This window comes from Protopterus annectens, chromosome 13.part0, assembly GCF_019279795.1.
Source record: "Protopterus annectens isolate FY-2018-M chromosome 13.part0, PAN1.0, whole genome shotgun sequence".
NCBI classification, from domain to species: Eukaryota; Metazoa; Chordata; order Ceratodontiformes; family Protopteridae; genus Protopterus; species Protopterus annectens.
In genome coordinates, this window is record NC_056747.1 from 184710979 (window position 1) to 184732475 (window position 21497).

The 21497-nt window shown below is 39.2% G+C and overlaps 1 protein-coding gene across 1 annotated transcript in view; it reads right to left on the reverse strand.

Annotated features, from left to right (window-relative positions):
- RFX2 (regulatory factor X2) overlaps positions 1-21497 on the reverse strand; it is a gene marked incomplete at its 3' end in the record, with an annotated part of 743615 nt that overhangs the window by 131401 nt on the left and 590717 nt on the right. Inside the window, 1 exon segment of the mRNA XM_044090762.1 lies at positions 15919-16070. Within this exon segment, the coding sequence (XP_043946697.1) occupies positions 15919-16070 (152 nt within the window).

Here is a 21497-nt window from a genome sequence, read left to right on the forward strand (position 1 = left end):
TAGGGGTACCAAGTATGTGATACAGGGTAGATTTAACTGCACTAGTTCACAAGTTGTTTATTTGGCCAAGTGTTCCCATTGCCCGGCTTTGGAGAAGCTTTTCATGTTGGTTACCTTTGCGGGGGGGGGTGGATGTGGATTTCCATGTTGATGTGTTTGTGGTCGGATCTAAGCAGGGAGGAACTGACTATTGGAGTAGAGCAATGGTTGCCCATATCAGCAATAACCAGGTCAAGGATGTTGCTTTTCTAGTGGGGGTAAGAATTAATTGGTGCAAAGCATTGGAACTAATGACTTCCAGGAAGCGTTGGGCCAGTGTATTGGTACACGAGTAGTTTTCCCAGTTGATGGCTGGGTAGTTGAAGTCACCTAGTATGACCGTGCTGGTTTGGACTAATTGTTTCCATGGTGCTTAGGAACATGGAGTGAGAGTGTTGGGACATGGTTGGGGACCTATAGCAGGCTATGACCTAAATTGCCCTCTTACCCAATGTTAGTTGTACCTGAAGCATCTCAGATGCATTATGCTGGGCTACTAGTCCGGAGGTGTGCACATCCTTTATGAATATGGAGACTCCACCACCTTTGGAGCTTCGGTCCATGTTCTGGGGCCAAAAGGTGTAGAATGAGTGATAGCCTGGTAGTGCAGGGGTGCTTTCTGCTGCTTTAAACCAGGTCTCCATTACAGTATAAATGTTGATGTTCTGCATTTTGAGGAGTGCTTCAAGCAAGTGCATCTTGAGATTTAGACTTCTAGCATTGAGCAGCATTACCCTCAGATTGCATTTATTTACAGCTGTTACGGTGGTAATTTGGTCTTTGGAACAACACCTAAAAAGGCACTATAGGGGTTACAAGAGCCTTAGCCAGTATCTGGAAACCCAGGGATGACAAATGCAGGCCATCTATGGCAAAGCATCGAGGTCTGTCAATCATGTCATCCCAGGCCGACAGATGCTGGATCCCCTTAGAATGACTCTGAGGTAATGTACTTAGTACTCCTTGAGGTAATGATTCAGAAATATACTGAGGGCAATTCATAAAGGTTAACATAAGGTGTATAACTGTGTGTACTCCTTGAGGTAACTTTTCTGAATTTAACAGCAGCCCTACCACAATGCTTTTGTGGTATATTCATTCAGAAAGGTTACTCAGTATACACATAATGTACACATTGTGGTTATTTTTACGAATCCCCCCATACTGTCAGACTAAAAAAATATGAAATAATTACTTGAAACAAAACACAGCAGCCAAATTAGTAAGGAGGACCACAGCTCTATAAGCATGACAAATATCGCAGCAAATTTCTATACTGTGTCATGACCATCAGCTACAAAATGCTCTTGGATGCTGATTCCAGGCATGATTATACATGCACAACTTCACCCTCATGTTAACTTCAAAGACGACCAGGTAAGTCTTTTGAAGCCTAGCTACTGCAGTCCCACTGGTACACCCAAGTTACTCTGCCTTTCATAAGGGATAGGGGGCTTAGCCTGAAGTATATTTACTAATTCCCATCGATTTATCTAAGCTAGATTTGAAGACAGTAAGGGAAGTGCTTTGTTTACAAAGAATGTCTGTTTGGAAATGGGGAATTATGTTACTCCAACAAGTCCCATTTATGTTACAATATAGATTTAGATCCTTTGATCCTGTATTGCACTACTACCAGTCTTGTGGCTATGTAGTGCATCAAGCAGGACTGGGTCACTTATAGCTTTGTATACCTGGCATAAATCACCCCATAAGAGTCTGCTGAAGACTAAGGAGAGAGACAAGAATTTTAGACACACTGAGTAACACAGGGAGCTCACACCTTAGATTTTCTTGTAAGGAACAACTGGAGCCTTTCAAGTTGGGTAACGTTTTTGGCCAGGAACACACTGAAGGGAACGCCATAATGAAAGGCACTCCATATTCGAGTATGAAGGGCGCGCCATAATGAAAGGCACTCCATATTAGAGTATGAAGGGCGCGCCATAATGAAAGGCACTCCATATTCGAGTATGAAGGGCGTGCCATAATGAAAGGCACTCCATATTCGAGTATGAAGGGCGCGCCATAATGAAAGGCACTCCATATTCGAGTATGAAGGGCGCCATAATGAAAGGCACTCCATATTCGAGTATGAAGGGCACGCCATAATGAAAGGCACTCCATATTCGAGTATGAAGGGCACGCCATAATGAAAGGCACTCCATATTCGAGTATGAAGGGCACGCCATAATGAAAGGCACTCCATATTCGAGTATCAAGGGCACGCCATAATGAAAGGCACTCCATATTCGAGTATCAAGGGCACGCCATAATGAAAGGCACTCCATATTCGAGTATCAAGGGCACGCCATAATGAAAGGCACTCCATATTCGAGTATCAAGGGCACGCCATAATGAAAGGCACTCCATATTCGAGTATCAAGGGCACGCCATAATGAAAGGCACTCCATATTCGAGTATCAAGGGCACGCCATAATGAAAGGCACTCCATATTCGAGTATCAAGGGCACGCCATAATGAAAGGCACTCCATATTAGAGTATCAAGGGCACGCCATAATGAAAGGCACTCCATATTCGAGTATCAAGGGCACGCCATAATGAAAGGCACTCCATATTCGAGCATGAAGGGCACGCCATAATGAAAGGCACTCCATATTCGAGCATGAAGGGCACGCCATAATGAAAGGCACTCCATATTCGAGTATGAAGGGCACGCCATAATGAAAGGCACTCCATATTCGAGTATGAAGGGCACGCCATAATGAAAGGCACTCCATATTCGAGTATGAAGGGCACGCCATAATGAAAGGCACTCCATATTCGAGTATGAAGGGCACGCCATAATGAAAGGCACTCCATATTCGAGTATGAAGGGCACGCCATAATGAAAGGCACTCCATATTCGAGTATGAAGGGCACGCCATAATGAAAAGCACTCCATATTCGAGTATCAAGGGCACGCCATAATGAAAGGCACTCCATATTCGAGTATGAAGGGCACGCCATAATGAAAGGCACTCCATATTCAAGTATGAAGGGCACGCCATAATGAAAGGCACTCCATATTCGAGTATGAAGGGCACGCCATAATGAAAGGCACTCCATATTCGAGTATGAAGGGCACGCCATAATGAAAGGCACTCCATATTAGAGTATGAAGGGCACGCCATAATGAAAGGCACTCCCTATTCGAGTATGAAGGGCACGCCATAATGAAAGGCACTCCATATTCGAGTATGAAGGGCACGCCATAATGAAAGGCACTCCATATTCGAGTATGAAGGGCACGCCATAATGAAAGGCACTCCATATTCGAGTATGAAGGGCACGCCATAATGAAAGGCACTCCATATTCGGTATGAAGGGCACGCCATAATGAAAGGCACTCCATATTCGAGTATGAAGGGCACGCCATAATGAAAGGCACTCCATATTCGAGTATGAAGGGCACGCCATAATGAAAGGCACTCCATATTCGAGTATAGGTTTGATGAGGAATGACAAAAAGAGGAAGATCACTTGACCAAGAGAAGAGGCCCATTAGTAACCAGCTGGGCAAAACGGAAGGCTTTACTAATGAAAGTGGCTATGTGCTGGTCAAAGACTTTAACCATGAAGGTGCCTGGGTCACTAATGACAGTGTCTGTTTTAAGGTGGGTCATTTACATTGTAGGTGTGTGAGAGTTACTGCGTCCTAAACAGTACAATTCTACATTTTTGGCATTCAGCTTAAGACAGTAAAACTGACACTATAGGTTTGTTTGATTTAGATCCCCTTGGAGGACTTCAGTGTCTTCAAGGAATATGATGAGGACCCCAAGTTTACAATTACCCATTAACATTGCTAGTCCGAGACCTTTATGTCAGATTTAACATCAGAAAAGAAGATGCCAAATAGAAGTGATCCCAAAAGACAGACATGGTATACACCACTTGTGACATATCTCCTGAAGGATCATGTGTCATTAGCTCTAACAAAATGATGTCTATCAGTGAGCCAGGTGGCAATCTAACAGGTTGCAGGAGGAATTACAGTAAGTTAGACCAATCTGTCATTATTAGGGTAAGGTATTGTGTCAAAACCCTTACCTAAATTGAGGTAAACTGCATTTATGCATGGAGTTATCCTCACTCAGTGGGTAAGTGCTATACTTTACTGCAGAGTTTACTGCACATGAGCCTAGACTGTGAATGGGGGTACTCAATTCCACTGATAAAAATCATATGCTGGTGAAACATTCAAGATTTTAACTTCTGATGTAATGACAATGCAGTAAAGAATTCTAGGTTACTACTGTGACTGCACATTCATAATAAAAGACAAGACCTCTTTTTCCCCACTTCTCACACTCCTTTACTTCTGTCTTCTCTTCATCATACTGAGCTTCTCTGACTACTACCATCTTCATTTCTGTCATTAACTCCTACTCTTGCTCTATTTTTTCTCTTTCTTATTGTCCCACCTTTATTCTTATATTCAACAATTAATACCTCTTATCCCCATCCTACTTCATGTAAAACTGTAATGCTTACCCCGTGTTATTTCACATTCTAACAAATTTAACAGGAATATGCACCAATGGCTTTTTCTTATTTTTAATTGACCTATTTGTGTGTGTGTTTGTAATTTTTTAACTGACTTTTCACTGCAGTCGTACATTTTTTATCATGTTATGTAATGCCATTGTTCTTCAATAGTATTACATAAATGTAAATGCATTGTCTTCATATTATATTGCTGTTCATGGAGCTTTTCTCCCTAGGACTTCATTGAAAATGGGCTCTTCTTGGCCCAATGGACTATCCCAGCAAACAAACTGTAAAATAAATAAATAAGAGTACAAAGGAAAATGCCATACTGTGGCATGGAAGGCCTATGAATCAATATATCTGGTACCTGTATGCAAAAAAAAGAACATATCTCAATCCCTCTTTGAGCTTTAATTATAAAATTCTAGGCAGATACAGTCTGTCCCAGCTGCAACATGCGCTTAACTCTTAAGGAGTTTTGAGAAGCAGACTGCTGAATTTGATCCCAACACATTAGCTGATTAAAACTATGGCATTTTAGTTACTGCATCATATAAATAAACAAATGCATTTTTTCTAAAATAATATACAGAACTTTCACCTCTGATGTAATAAAAACTCAGTAAAGAAGTATTCTAGGTAACTACTATAAGTTGCATGTAGACCAGAAGTTCAGCAACAGTTTAATGGAAACAAAACATAATGTAAAATGTCAGACTGTGGGAGGAAAGCCTATGAACTAAATCTATAACCTGTATATAAAACAGCCTATATCAGACACCCTTTGAGATTTCATTATGAAATGCTCGGACCACAGCAAGGTGTTTAGCTGCAACAATGGACTTAAGACTGCAGTTCTTCTGTTAGGGATTTCAGTGCAAAAAAAAAAAACAGCTGGAACCAGCAAAACGGCTTTATTAAATAAGATGAGCACTTTCATCCACTGAATGTAGACTTCATCAGATACAAAAATAGACCATACACATTTTTAAACTCCACACCAATGATCAAAACCAGGAAGAATAAATTTAAAGGAACCCAATCCTCATAATACCATGCCATAAAAAAAAAAAAAATTATATATATACATATATAGGTATTTGAAAACAAACACAGCACATACCACTATAAAATAAAATTATCTATCATAAAACTTCATTTTTACAAACAAGAAATACTAATAAAATCATTGAGACCTGGAGGAACTGTAGCATTCAAAATTATATACACACAAATAAATTATATAAATACACACAAACACACACTTCTTCCTAAAGAAATGTATACACTTTTTTACTTCTGACATAACAAAAACTCCATAAAGAAGTAATCTAGTCCGCTGCTATACTGGACATGCTAAGTAGAAGATAAACACCTTCAATGGAAAACACAAATAATGTAAAATGTCAGACTGTGAATTGAAGGCATATGGACACCTTTCTCTGGAGTCTATCTATAAAAGGAAAGAATAGTGCCTTTTTTAGGCAAGGTTCAAATGACAAATTCACCACCGTAACAGGTACAAGCAGACAAAATCTGAGGGTAATACTACTCAATGCTAGAAGTCTAAACCTCAAAATGCACTCACTGGAGGCACTCCTTAAAATTGGGAACATTGACATCTGTGCAGTGACAGAGACCTGGTTCAAAGCTCCAGAGAGCACCCCTGCATTACCAGGCTATAATTCATACCACACCTTTTGGCCACCAAACCCGGATCGAAACACTAAAGGTGGAGGCGTGTCCATATTCATTAAGGATATCCACACCTACAAGCTAGTTGCTCAGCATAATGCATCCGAGATTATCCAAGTTCAACTAACTCTGGGAAAAACCACAATCCAAACTGTAGCTTGCTACAGACCCCCCACCATGCCCCAGGATTCCCACTCCTCTTTTCTTGATACACTGGAAAATATTAAGGTACAACCCAACACTCTAATAATGGGTGATTTCAACTACCCTACCATTAACTGGGAAAACTACTCATGTACCAACTCTTTTGCTCAACGTTTTCTGGAAATCATCAATTCTAACGCTTTGGATCAACTTATCCACACCCCCACCAGAGGCAGCAATATCCTAGATCTGGTCATCACCAACATGGGTGACCAGCGTTCCACACCAGAGGTCAGCTCCTCGTTGGTCAGATCCGACCACAAGCTAATCACCCTAGACATCCACATCCTGCTCCCACCCCCCATTAGGAAAACAACCGTAAAAAATTTCTCCAAAGCCAACTTCACGCTTTTTAAGACAGAAGTGGCAAACTTCATGACACCCATGTAGATGGACAATAGAGGTACGACTGCTGAATCCTACACAAATGCACTTTATAAGCACTTACACGAGTGCATGGATCATGCTTATCCCTAACAGAACCAAGATGCTATCCTCCAAAAAAAGGAAGCCAATCTGGTGGTCTTCTGCCATAAACAAACTCTACAACAGAAGAAAGAAACTGTTGCAAAAAAGAGTAAAATCCCACGATTGGAGGAACTCCCTGGTCAGCCTCAGTAAGAAGCTGAGATCCCTCATAAAATCCTCCAAAGCTAGTTATGAAAACAAAATTGCCACTGATTCTAAAGACAACCACAAAGCATTCTATAGCCATGTCAAAAATCTCAATGGCAACACTCACATCTGCTCTGAGTTACAGCACAATGACACTAAATATACAGAACCAACTGATATTGCCAATATCCTGGCAGATAGGTTCAGTGCTAACTTTACCCCCCCTCTCACCCCCTAAAGGGCCCATCATTATATCAGAAGAATGCAAAGTTCCTGTAATCACGGCTGCACAGGTAAAAACTTCACTCTCCAAAGCAAAGAACACAGCATCCATGGGACCTGACAACATCCCAGGCTGCCTTCTACATGAACTACAGAATGAACTGGCACCCCACCTAAGTACCATGTTCAGTCATAGCCTCACTTCAGGCTTTGTGCCCATTGAATGGCGCACTGTGACAGTTATCCCACTCCACAAAGGGGGGGGCCACAACAGACACCGGGAACTACCGCCCCATTAGCCTGACGAGCCTCGTCTGCAAGGCCATGGAACTCATAAACAAAGACATTGGAGATCTCCAAACCCTGGACCCCACACAGTTTGGGTTTGTAAAAGGCAGATCATGTCTCCTAAACCTGACAGACTTCTTTGAAGTAGTCACCAAAGCCATAGATGAGGGTAAGGTGGTTCACACAGCCTATCTAGATCTTGCCAAGGCATTCGACATCATCCCCCACTCTGGAATTATAGATAAACTCACTAAACTAGGTATAAATACCTATGTCACAAGATGGGTTGCCAACTGGCTTACTGAAAGAACCCACACTGTGAAAGTAGCAGACTCCAAATCAGACTTCAGACCAGTGACAAGTGGAGTACCACAGGGTTCAGTCCTGGGTCTTCTCCTGTTTGGTATCTACTTCTCTGAAGTACAGGCTAACACAGAAGGCCTTTGGCTAACTAAATTCGTAGATGACTGCAAACTAGGAGCCATAATCAAAACTCCTAATGATGTGGACATCCTACAAAAGGGCCTCACTGAGACAGATGCCTGGTGTCAAAGACATGGTCTCAAGCTCAATGCCAAAAAGTGCATTGTCATCCCCTTTGGTAAAAATTCTGTACCCATGAACTACCACATAGGCGGTAGTCTACTTAACACCGAAAGTGTGATAAGAGACCTTGGGACACAGGTGGACAGTAGTCTCTCCTTTGATAATCACATCGCCAAAGTGGTCAGGAAATCCTTCTATGTGGCACACCTCATCACAAAAGGTTTCTCATCCAGAAAAAAAGAGGTCATTGTTCACCTCTACTCATCACTCATTAGACCCATTATAGAATACAACGCCCCTTTTGGTATGTACCTCACAAGACATCTACAACAACTGGAAAGGCCGCAAAAATACCTCACAAAGAGGATTACTGGCCTCAGATGCCTTACGCAGACCGTCTAAAAAAACTCCAGCTTTACTCCGTCGCATATCGCCTACTCAGAGGCGATCTCTGCCTAACATACAAAGCTATGTCAAACCCAGAGCTGTTGGACATGCTCCACTTAAAGAAATCCCAATCTCTCCGAGCTACACGCTCTAGGGACCTAAACCTTGTCACCACAATAAACAGAACATGCTGGAGGGATAGATTCCTGTCCCACAGACTTCCCATACTCTGGAACAGACTACCTATGTCAAATAGAGCTCTTCATTAGCACTCTTCACGAAAAATCTTGATGACTGGATGGTAATATGAAATTCACCCCGGGGATCACTTCTGTGGTTCTGTTTGACAGGGGCACAGGAAAATAATTTTCTTGGGTGGTGAAAGCCAGGGTACATTTTTGGCTAGGCTTGTATAGGCCCTAGGGCCAATAGCCTAGTACCTACCTATGAACCCAAGATCTCACTCGCCCATCTGAGACATTGTTATGAAACTTTCAGGTAGTGACAACAGTGTGTTCAGTGTAGCAAAACACTTAATCTGACTATATATACATGGGCTCTATTTGAAATCAAATAGAATGATGAGAATGTCAAATCGTTTACCAGTATGCAACATCAACATTTTTAAAAATGCCAGTAGCAGCATGTGCGAGACTGCTGTACAACAGGGAATGGGATTCTACTATTTCCCCACTATACTACAATCTCAGAGCTGGTACATATAATTAGCAGGAGGCACATGAGGTGCAGGGGTTAGTTTCCCTGCATAAAATATTTTTAAATGCATTTTTTGTTTTCGTGGTTTGGGTATCACTGTTTTTGGGATTGGTGTTTTGCAGTTTAACTATTTGAATGTTTGACCTTTTAATAGGAATATATTTGTATGTGTGTGAGTGTGTATGCATATGCACATGCACGTGCTTGCATATTCCTAGAGTAATGTACATAACTTTTCTTCTTATGTAATAAGACTTACTGTGCTTATGTTCTGGACATTAGTTTCACTGGGCCTTTGACGAAGCTGTCAAAAAGAGTGCCTGGCAATTACTGAATAATGGTATACAAAAAAACTTGTAATATTGAATGTACAACATTGAAACATCAATTAAAATATTATGAAAAATACCTACGGTAGCATACATCTTAGACATATACACACCCAATCAGGACACTGTCCATCAGCAAATATCAAACCTCTAGCAAAACTCAGAAATGACGAGTAACCCGGTTCCTGCAGAGGGGACAAGTCCCGCCCTCCTCACAAGTAGATTATTAGATATTTTGATTTCGACATTTTAAAGTTCAGTGTTTTCATATTTCAAGTCATTACATTTAGGAACTTATCAATTAGCACCCAAATGGAAGCCAGTTATAACTCCAGACTGTAAAAACAAAAGCACTTAAACACATCTGTTGCTGCAGATAAGAGTCAGTTTACCTCAGGTCAAAAAAATGGGAAAATCTAAAATGATATGTGAGCAAAAATCATATTAAATGATGCCATTTTACACCCAGGGATTTAAATTCATCTCTTTCCAGATGTATTTGGCAATACACTGCCTTTTATAGTAACTGGAATCCTGCTGGTAGCATCAGATATGCTACGTTCTGTATTATAACAACTTAGTGCACATATATTCTGAACAGTACTCTTATCTATACTTTCTAGCAGAGGAAAAACAGTTGCTCATGGGAAATCAAGCATAATGCCAAACTATAGTAGCAAAACTCCTGAAATGCTGGATTTGCAACCTGTACAGTTCCCCCAAGGCAGGTCATAATAAGAAAATTAGAGAATTCTAATGAAATAATTGTGTACAAAACACATTCAATAATTTCTGTTTTTCCCAACTCCCAAAGAATTTTACTGCATTTCAACCATGCTTTATATGGTAGCACATTGCCATTATCAATCCATGAAGTTGGGACCTCATAATGTTTGCTGGAAGAGGAAGAGAAATGTTGGCTTGGGCTGTAAAATATATAAGGTGTTTTACTTCTGGAGTAACAGCTGCACATAAAGGCTTTCTGGATATGGGATACATTCCTCCACCTTGAATAGATGTTGCATGAGCTACTCATTTAAATGGAAAGTGCATATAATTCCAATTTCACAGGCTGGTACATTCTAATTATCATGTAGATATATTGGTGGGGACTATCAATACATGGTTATAGCCTTGAAATTTTCTGGTAAATCTTTTTAAGGACAGCAAATCTATGTATCCTACTACAAACAGTTAAATTTTGATTTTAGGTATTGGTATAATACAACAGCTGTACGTTGAATTTGAGTGTCATTTCACAATTTTTGGTAATGCCTTTCATTTTTCAAATAAATACATTTCAATACTGGAAAACTAGAAAACAGCACCTTACTTAAATAAATAGTTGTTTTCATTTTTATGTTATAAAAGGTTACAAAAACAAAACATATTTAATATTTTCTATATTAAATATCCAGTCTGTGAGAAAAAAACAGTTTGCATGCTTCTTATGAACTGATTAAATGATATTTGCAGTAAGATGGTTGTGAAATTAGAATAATGAAAGTAACAATTTGAAAGCCAAAACAAAAAAATAACTGTTTCTATCCATATAACAAACATTCAGCATCAGGTCCTTTCACACACACAATGACAAAGAGGAATGTGCGCCTTCCGACAAGGGTACACTACTGTTGATTGTGAACAAGTCTCTCAGAGATCAGCACCTTGTCCTCTACTACAAACCAATAAATGATCATTCAACATGAATCAGGTAACTGCCCCCAGCCAGGTCCCAAAAAGGCTGCAATATCCTGTAGACTTATACCTTACTGATAAGAAAATGAAGGGCAAAATGGCTCAGGGAAATTTATTTCAGGTTGCTGCTTTCAGACATGTACTCTGCCCCATGACATGCCACATCAGTGATCATTTCACAGTGCCCATATGAATGACTTTGCTTAAACACATGGCATGGCTTCATACAACAGGAAAAAATGACAGCCACCTTCTGTGTATACCTCTATCTGATTGTGAAGAAAGTGAAAAACAATGACAGCATGATGTATTTCAACTTGCTGTTGACACAAACACACTATCATCCCAAATAATTGCATCAGTGATTGTTTTACATGGATTGTACGATTCCCTTCAGTTTTTACACAGAGACTACCCCCAAAACATCCACTTTTGGTACACATTTCCATTGTGTTCTTGTAAAGCAAGTGTAAAACATAGTGGTCTCAGCACACACACACACACACACACACACACACACACACACACACACACACACACACACACACACAGTATCTAAATACTCCATGATAATGCTTACTCAACAGTGATCATGTACCCTACTTAGCACTTTTATACACAACCTATCTCCTTACCCCTACCCCAATAGGAAGCCACATTTTATGTATACCTCATGTATAATTTTGAGGCAGCCTCCAAAAAGACTGCTACTTTCTGTGTAGCTTTCTAATGTATGAATGCAAAAGACTAAGTGGACTCCATACTGCTGCTCACAGACACATACACTGCACCTAGATAAGCCATATCAACCATTGTTCAATAGTGATCACATAAATGCTCTCTCAGCCTGCCTTCTTATGCCTTCCCAAAGGAAAGCCACCTTCTGTAATCTTTTGGGGTTGGATTGTGATTGCAGGGAAACACAAATGAACATGGGAATGGATTTCAGCTTTTTGCTCTCAGACACTACATACCATCTCCAAACACCACCAAGGCATGGTAACTATCACTTCCCTTTATTCATATAATTGTCATTTGCTTGTATCCACATACTGTCTCACAAGAGCACAGAGCCTCTTCTGATAATCACTTCCAGTGTGTGTGACTGCCAAAAAGCAGAAGGAAATAATGGCCACACTTAAATGTACTTCATCTTGCTACTATAAACAACCTGATCACTGTAAAAAAATTAAAACTACACACTCTTGAACAGATCATACTGTGTTCAGTATATACACGGTCATCGCTGCCCACAGATATATATATATATATATATATATATATATATGTCTGGTATTCTGCCAGCATTTTAACACATCTGCAAGAGAAAACTGTCCATGAGGTAAACAGAGCTTCTCTTCCTCTTGGCATCTCTTGTCAAATAACTAAAGATCACTGGGATAAGCAGATATTTGCCACTTGCATAAGTTCTGTAGTAACAAGACAAGGATTTGCTAGCTATGACTCATACGATGTTACAGTGATGCAGGTGAGAAATAATGACATTCTGCTAATGAACCGCATGACCTCACTTCCGGGTTCTATTTTCCATTTATTTTAATAGAAAGCTGCAGACTAATTATTGGCTAGACTAATTATATTGCTAGCCAAATAATTATCCTGCTGGCATCCTGTAGAAAGTTTTTTTTTTGAGTGTACCTTTCTGATGTCTGTGAATGTATAACTTCCTGATGTGGGACAGCACTGTACTGCCAAGTATTTGCTGCATCCAAATTTAAGAAGTTAAAGCCTTTGCCCACAGTTATGGCATTTTGCTGCAAAAATGATCTGTGGAGAATATACCTATCAGATCTGGCTCCATGATGACAAGCAGCAGCAGGGGAGGTAATGGGGTGATAGCATACTGAGTACCATAACGTTCAGTTTTAGGTCACCGCCTACAAAATGTACACAAGAGATTAAGTCATGGGGTTTATCCATGTATATATGATAGTAAAACTGACAGTACCTTAAGGACTTTGATCCTCCCTGCATAGATATGCCACAACTACTCTTCCTGGAGTCTGTATAAAAAAGGACAGGAACATGTGAAACATTATTCAAAGAAAGAGCATAAAATGATGTTGTTACTGTTTTTTTAATGCCCATTAAGCCCCAGACCGTACACTATATATGAGATGCTACAAACACAACCTTAAGGCCATCTTATGAAAATCTCCTGGCACTCTCATGCAAATCTGTTAAGGTCAGCAAAAAAATATTGACAATTTCACATACATAGCAGATATGGAGTTACTCAGTTTTTAACTGGCTTTACTCCCGGAATATCAACATCCAAAATCTTAGCCACCACTAATCTGCCAAATTCAACAATAAACCAGAATTACACTACAAAAGCTTCAACACTTTATGAGTTAAAGACTATCATGGAACACTGCCATTTATTACCACTACTTTATCCTACAGATTGCTAGCATTTACCATCCGCCCTACAAATTTGCATTTTGTGTATGATCTCTGAATCTGTGCAAGTCCTAGCAATATCCTAAAATGTTTGCTCTGTATTACTACGCTTTCTAATTATATGGGTAGACAAAGGTGTCATTATTACATATGCCTTACAACAAGACAGTTAGCTAGTCTGTACCTTCAGATAAATTTAACAGTCTACTTGTATTCCATCCATTCTACCGCCCCTCCATTCCCGCCAGTAAACTTTATCAAAATGTCTCATGCCCATCTGAGTGCCTGAACCTGATAACATTGTTTTGAGTGGGTTTCCTAAATCATGGTGTATAAAGTTTCACAATTTACCAAGATGCTGCAATTATATATCACTGTCACAGTGATGACACCATTGCATTTATTATGTTAACAGGTGCCATCTTAAAATGTTATTGTCCTTCCACCACATAAGTATTATAGAATATGTGAGAAGTCTTCACAGACAGTTGTTTCCTATCCATAATGACTTATCTTCACAGTTTTTTTTTAGACAATTCTCACACTGCTCTCTATTTAGCACTGCCTGCACTGTGGTGTGTTAATCACACCTGAAGCTCTACCTTGTCTCACTCAATCCAACAGCTCTTGAAAGCTATTCAACAAATAGCACTTTAGTTTCAATACAGTTCAAAAACAGTACTGAAAGTGTAGTATTTAGCACTGTGATTAAGTAACTTAACTGAGACAAAAATCACTTCAGCTGAACAAGAAATATAAAACTCTGTTTTCCCTGTTCAAATGAAAAGACATTCTCACATTTAATTTTTCTTCTGACTCACGGCTCTAAGCAACTGCAGCTCAGCCTGCCAGCAGTCAAGAATATCACACAACTATATGACTGTTGGTAGGTATAATGAATTAAAGAGAAAATATTTACTATATATATATATATATATATATATATATATATATATATATATATATATATATATCCTATAATTTTTCTCCCTCTTAAGTAGATAATTATTATAATCTATGAAGTTTACATCTCTGTGTCATGTAGTTAAAGCCTTCATTTGTGTTTCACAACTTAAAAGAGTAATGGACCAACCAATTAATGGAGTTAAACAACATCTGAAACAATTATCTCTAAAGACACTGGTCTTATCAACTTACAAAAGTAAACAGATAGCTCTGGTCTCTAAAAAGTTAAGAAATAAATTAAGCTATAATATGCAGAAATGCTGCTGTATGTTACTGAAAAAGCTTCTCCCTATGTCCTATCAGCTTGAAAGGGGCACATTACAATGTGAGAAAAGCAAGTGAATTGGGTATCTGAGCAGATATTAACCATTATTGGGCAGATGGAAAAATTGTGTAGTATGGCCAACAGATTTGTGGGTAACATCATGAAATGTGCAACATATACATAGTGAAGTTAGATTACTATTACTACTATTATTCGTGTCCATGTTACGTCTGAGACCCAGCCTGCAGTATGGGGCAACAGTACTTTAAAATACAAACAAGCAATGGAGAAAGACTGCAGAGAACAGTTCCCAATGCAGATGGATCAACAGATGAGAACTATTCTAGATGTCTCCTGCACTATACTGCCGGACTGTGATGAAAGGAATGCATTAAAAAGATCTAAGGCAACAATACTGGTCCAGTGAATGTGTGTGTCTTTAGCCAAAGGAGTTCTATAGCAAAACAGCTTTGAATGAAAATTTCCATTATAGCATTTTTGAGGTGACTGAATGCTCGCACTTGGAAAGGAAACTATAGATATGGCAGAGAGCAGACAATAATGACAATCTCCTGGGTCCGTGCCAAGATTCATGCTGTAAAATAAAATAACGGTATGTTTGCAATGACATTTTACTGTACTCAGATATAGGAAACCTTACCCATAAATCAAAGAATGGAGAGAACAGTGATTAACCCAGCTTCTATTAAGTGGGAGAAGCATCTATACCATCAGTACCATCCACAGCTGCAGACTGACCTCTGGTTTGGCAGATACTGTGTTTATACGGGAATGCTGGGTCTGTCACTCCTAGTTTCATCTAACAGGACAACAGAAATAAATGGCATGGGTGCTGCAATTATCAAACTGACCTCATTAGTGTTTTTTAATAGCAGCTGTATGACTTTACTGGCAGTGACCAGCGGCAGTGCCAGTATTTAATGATTTACTATATTTGATGCAAATCACAGTTCCAAGTCTTTCAAGCTGGAGGTAAGTAGCTGCTTTGGTACGGGTAGGGTACTTACCTGGTACAGGTCGCAACACATCAGGAATGAGAATCTCCACCAGTGCTTGATACAGGATGTGATCACAGCTCCTCATCCATTTCAAAATGGGATCATACTTGCAAAGTGCAATCAACTTCTCTTTGGGAATAATGCCTTCAGAGTCTTCACCACTGCTCAGGGACAGATAAACACAACATGAGTATATATCTTTATACTATCAGCAGTTTGTTAACATACATACAGACCACACATCTCCCAGAATAAGTCAGACCTCTAATCCAGACATACCAAAGGATAAGAAAAGAAAATTGACTGCATTCAGAAGTACTGTCTCACAAATAACTTTACAATCCACACAGTACTGGCATTACTACAGGGTGTCTATATTAGTTTACCAAAATTTATTTTCAGTGAGCACGTATTCATAGACTCCTATTCAGTGAAAATCACTTCTACGATTCACTCAATATTCCAAGGGCAAAGATATAGTTGGCCATCTACACAACTTTGCCATTTTTCTCCATTGTAGTGCAATCACGGAGTTGGTATATATATATATATATATATATATATATATATATATATATATATATATATATATATATATATATATATATATATATGTATGTATATGTATGTGTGTGTATATATATATATATATATATATATATATATATATATATATATATATATATGAGAGAGAGAGTTAGGGGGATGTGGGGGGCAAGGCCACCCACTTGGGAGAGTTTGATTTAGCTAGATGTGGGTCCGTTGTGCTGCAGGGCAATTATTTCTTTGCCCTTGGATTATTCAGTGAATCGTGGAAGTGATTTTCGGTGAATAGGAGTCAACGAATATGTGTTAGATGAAAATAAATTTCGGCAAACTAATATAGACCCTTACTACACATATGAATAAATAAAGATACAAATGTTTATGCAGATATTAAGAAGAAAACAAAGGACATATCCAACTTTTGAATATGTACAGCTCAAACTATCCTGGTGAAAGTTATCTCATGTAATTGATTGTGAACTTACAACAGAGAATCAGAGAACACTGACAGTTTATGTAAATAAAACAAATGGTGACAACATACATCGCCTCATTTAATGGCCTCATTAAAGGCTATTAAAACATGTTATAGATATTAAGCACTCTGCCACTTATGTTAACTCATTACATCAGAGTGACGCCTCCAGGTGCCTCTGCAGTTAACTCCTACTGATGCCTCTAGGCGTTAAATATTGCTTGTTCACAATTGCATCAATAATTCCAAAACCATGCTATGTCTAAGGTTTTAAAAGATTTAATCTTAAAAGCTTACACAATGGGAAACTCAACTGTATTAATATTTTATCTCGGTCTAGTGCAGGTAGAGAGGTTAACTGCCGTTTTTATGATATTAATGTATATGGATAAAATGTTCACATTTTTCTAAATATCTCAACAACCAAGTAACAGACAGAACTTAACCTCACATGAAAGCTCTCAGCTAGATGAATAAAATGCTGCTGAAAATATGTGTGTACACTGAGTAGTTGCTGCAATAGTTGTTTACAAAATATTACAAATGTAACAGTTACTGTGTTTACAGTGACTTATAAAAATGCAGTTTAAGACTTGGTACCTAAAAAATACTGTCACTATAAAAACAGCTTGTGCTGAACAGTTTGCTATTTATACTTTCGTAATTCCTATGGTTCCAGAGATATGAACATTTGTTTGAAATGTGAGGACATAATTTGATTCTGTCAAAAAACTTGGGCTCTGCTTATCGAAAGTTACAGTGCAAACTTCCTGAGCTCCGTTTGAGTGAATGAGTTAAACTTGGTATTTTATAGCAGCTTTTCATCTACCCATTATGTATAACAGAAAGTCTGCATATTAGGAGGGATTGTCAAAACACATTAGCATACAATACCTTACTAAATCCATCAAGAGTCACTTCTAGTTAATTATTGATACTACCAAACAAGACTTGACTTTGATCCCTGCAAACACTGGAACACATGCTTCTGAGTAGTATTCATTCATTCTTAGTTTGTCAAAGTAAACAGTACTTACGGCCTCCAGACCTTCAAAACTTTAATACACAGATCCTTATCAGATATGCAATCATAGAGACCACAGAGGAAACTATCTCAGTTTACCAAAAGCCCCAGAGCACTGTCTAGCCAAGCATCCTGCTCAGTCACAAAATAGGCAGGTGAAGGCTGTGGGAGTCATACCAGAGACAACTAATATCATGTCAATAGCTCATAGCTTCAATCCACCACACCAATCAACAAACCTCAAACTCCCAACACTCACATCATTAACTTTCTCAAGACAGTTAAAGTTACATAAGCAAAGTCATATGCCACCCGCTCTGTCATCCAGAGTCACCAACAATCACTATTTATTTGAAGCTAAAGGTTCATATGTAGTCATCAGCCAAAGAGACCACCTAAGAGACTATCCCAGCCTGCCAAAACCCCAGTGCATTGCCTGGTCAGTTAGCTCACTGAGTTGCACAGCAGGAAGATGAAGGCTATGGAAATCAAGCACTGGACTACAAGAAACAGCTTGCCAGTAGTTCATGGTTTCAATCCACTGCATTAACTGCCAGGCTTCATACTCTCAACATTAATTTTATTAACTTTCTTAAGACTCTTCCAAGTTCCATAAGTAAAACCATATGTTATCTGCTCTGACATCCAGAACTATTACTACCCATGTTTATGTGAAGCCAACGGTACTTGTATAACAATATTTTAGTGACCTTACCTAAATGCTTAAAGCATATGCATTCTTGTTTTAATTGATATAAGAATCTTATTTGCTGGATGCTTCTTAACACTTGATCATTTATAACTACAGTGACCAGTCTTTGGTGTAATCCTAGTTGACTTATCATATTTTGGTGGGATCATATTGTTGAATAATAGTTGTGGGTTTTTGTGGTTATTGGTTGACACTAGGTATTTCATCCCTACACCATGATATCACCATCTCAACCCTCACACACTCAACTCCTACTATATATCATTTGCATCACTTCCCTCACTCTGCTAATCACCACTACCAGTTACCAAACACCACTTACCTACACACTATTCATTCCTTACAAAGGAACATCCCCCCAATACTCCAAACCCCATACCATATACAACTATCACACCATCATAATCCACTACCTCAGACACAAGCTATGCCCATCAAATAGCCAATCCTGCACCACTCTTAATTACACAAAACTCATTAACAAACTAGTCAAACTTTATGTACACCCTGAAAACAGCACTAGTATGCTGCGGTGACATACACCCCAACCCAGACCCACTCAGTCCAGATAGACCAATCCCAGACCTAAATACAACCCTACTCCAAAGGCCCACAAACTCACTCCTCATCATAAATCTAAATATTAGATGCATCTTAAACAAGGTCCAGGACCTCCATGCCTTAATCTCCTTTTACCATCCAGATGTTGTCATTCTGACAGAGACCTGGCTTAAGCCCCTAATTCAAGATAATGAAATCACAGCACCAGGCTACAATATAATCAAAAATGACAGAGTAAGAAAAAGTGGTGGAGTAATAGCAATACTATATAAAACCTTATATTACAAAAACTAGACATAACAACCCAACCCATCCTCACTAAACTGAAACTTAACCCACAAACACATCAACATTATAGGATGCTACATCCCCCCAGGGAACAATATTACCATCACAGAAAAACAACAAGAATGGATAATCAACACCCTTCCCCAAGAAAACATCCTATTAGGCGACCTTAATATTGACTGGGACAACTGCTCCAGTCTAAACCCTATCCCCATATCAACCTACATGGACTAACACAACTAATAACTTCCCCCACCAGAACAGACAAAAATACCAAACTTCAATCTATACTAGAATGGATAGTAGTATCTCATCCTTCCCACATATCTCATGCTGGCTGCCAGCCAGACACCCTCAGCGACCACCTACCTACATTTCTAATAAGAAGCAAAACTCCCCAACTGACCCAAGAAACTGTCAGGGAATGTAGGAATAGAAAAAACTTCAACCAACTCAACTTCAATAATGACCTAAAACTATGTAACTGGACCCCCTAAAAACTTTGGATCTTGATGAAGCAGTACTATATTTCAATACTACCTTCATTAACATACTTAACCACCATGCCCCCTCCTAGAACTACAAGAATCAGAACTAAACATGCACCCTGGCTGACTTTAAATACTAAAACATTACTCCGAGACAGGAACAAAGCATGGACAAACTATCACAAAAGCAAATCCCAAATAGACAAACATACCGTCAGTTACGTAACAAAGTCAAACAACTTATTAAAATAGACAAACTCTCCTACTACCAAAACATGCAGAATAAATATATTAACAACCCAAAAAGGTTCTGGGCTGCTGTCACTGTACTACAACCAGGGAAAACAACCACACCCACCCCCAAAATAGTGAACAACCATGACAACATCCCCACTCACAGAAACTATCCAAAACCTAGCCAACAACCAACTAAGCTCTAAAAACCCATCCCCAACTAAAACACCCTCTTCACCCAAAACAAATATCAGTTACCCCGTCTTCACCTTCAACCCAATGCCAACCAAAATCATACAAAAATTACTCCTAAAACTTAGGCCAGCCTCTACAGCTGCCGATAATCTACCTTCCGAATATCTGCAACTAGCAACTGAAGCAATAGCCTACCCTGTCTCCATATTAATAAACAGATCTATCTCAGAGTGCAAATTACCCCATCTTTGGAAAATATCACATATTGCACCACTACACAAAGGGGGTACCTCTGCAGAACTTGGCAACTATCGACCCATAGCTATACTATCCCCCCTATCAAAACTTCTAGAAAAGGTTGTCCACATGCAATTGAAGAAGTACTTCTTAGAAAACAAATTACTATCCACTCAGTAACATGGTTTCAGACTCTTCCACAGCACTACCACTGCACTTGCATCATTTACTAATACCGTCAATAACCACAGAAACAATGGACTGCTGGTATCTGCAACTCTCTTAGACTTATCTAAAGCCTTTGACACGGTCAACCATGAAAAACTGCTTCATACACTAACAACCCTAAATCTCAGCTTCTCTACTATTTCTTGGTTTAAGAGCTACCTAGATGGTAGGCAACAAGCTGTAAACTGGCAAAATCAGCTCTCTCCCTTACTGTCGTCTCCCTAGGGGTACCACAAGGCTCCATCCTGGGTCCTCTACTCTTCACCCTATTTACTAATCAACTACCATCCACCATACCCAAAGCCTCAATAGTCCAATATGCAGATGATACCACCATTATCTGTGCAGCCAACTCCCTTGACCACCTCCTCTCCCTAACACAAGAATGCTTTTCTCTGGTAGAAACATGGATCACTAACCAAAACCTCATTCTAAACCCAGCCAAAACTAAATTACTCCTCTTCAGCCCTCACAGATCTCCACCCTCATCTAACTTTTCAATCTCCTCTCATAACACCACCATCACACCCAGAAGTCGTGCCAAACTGCTAGGCCTCGAAATTGACAATAGCCTTAAATTTGACATTCATATCTCCCAGA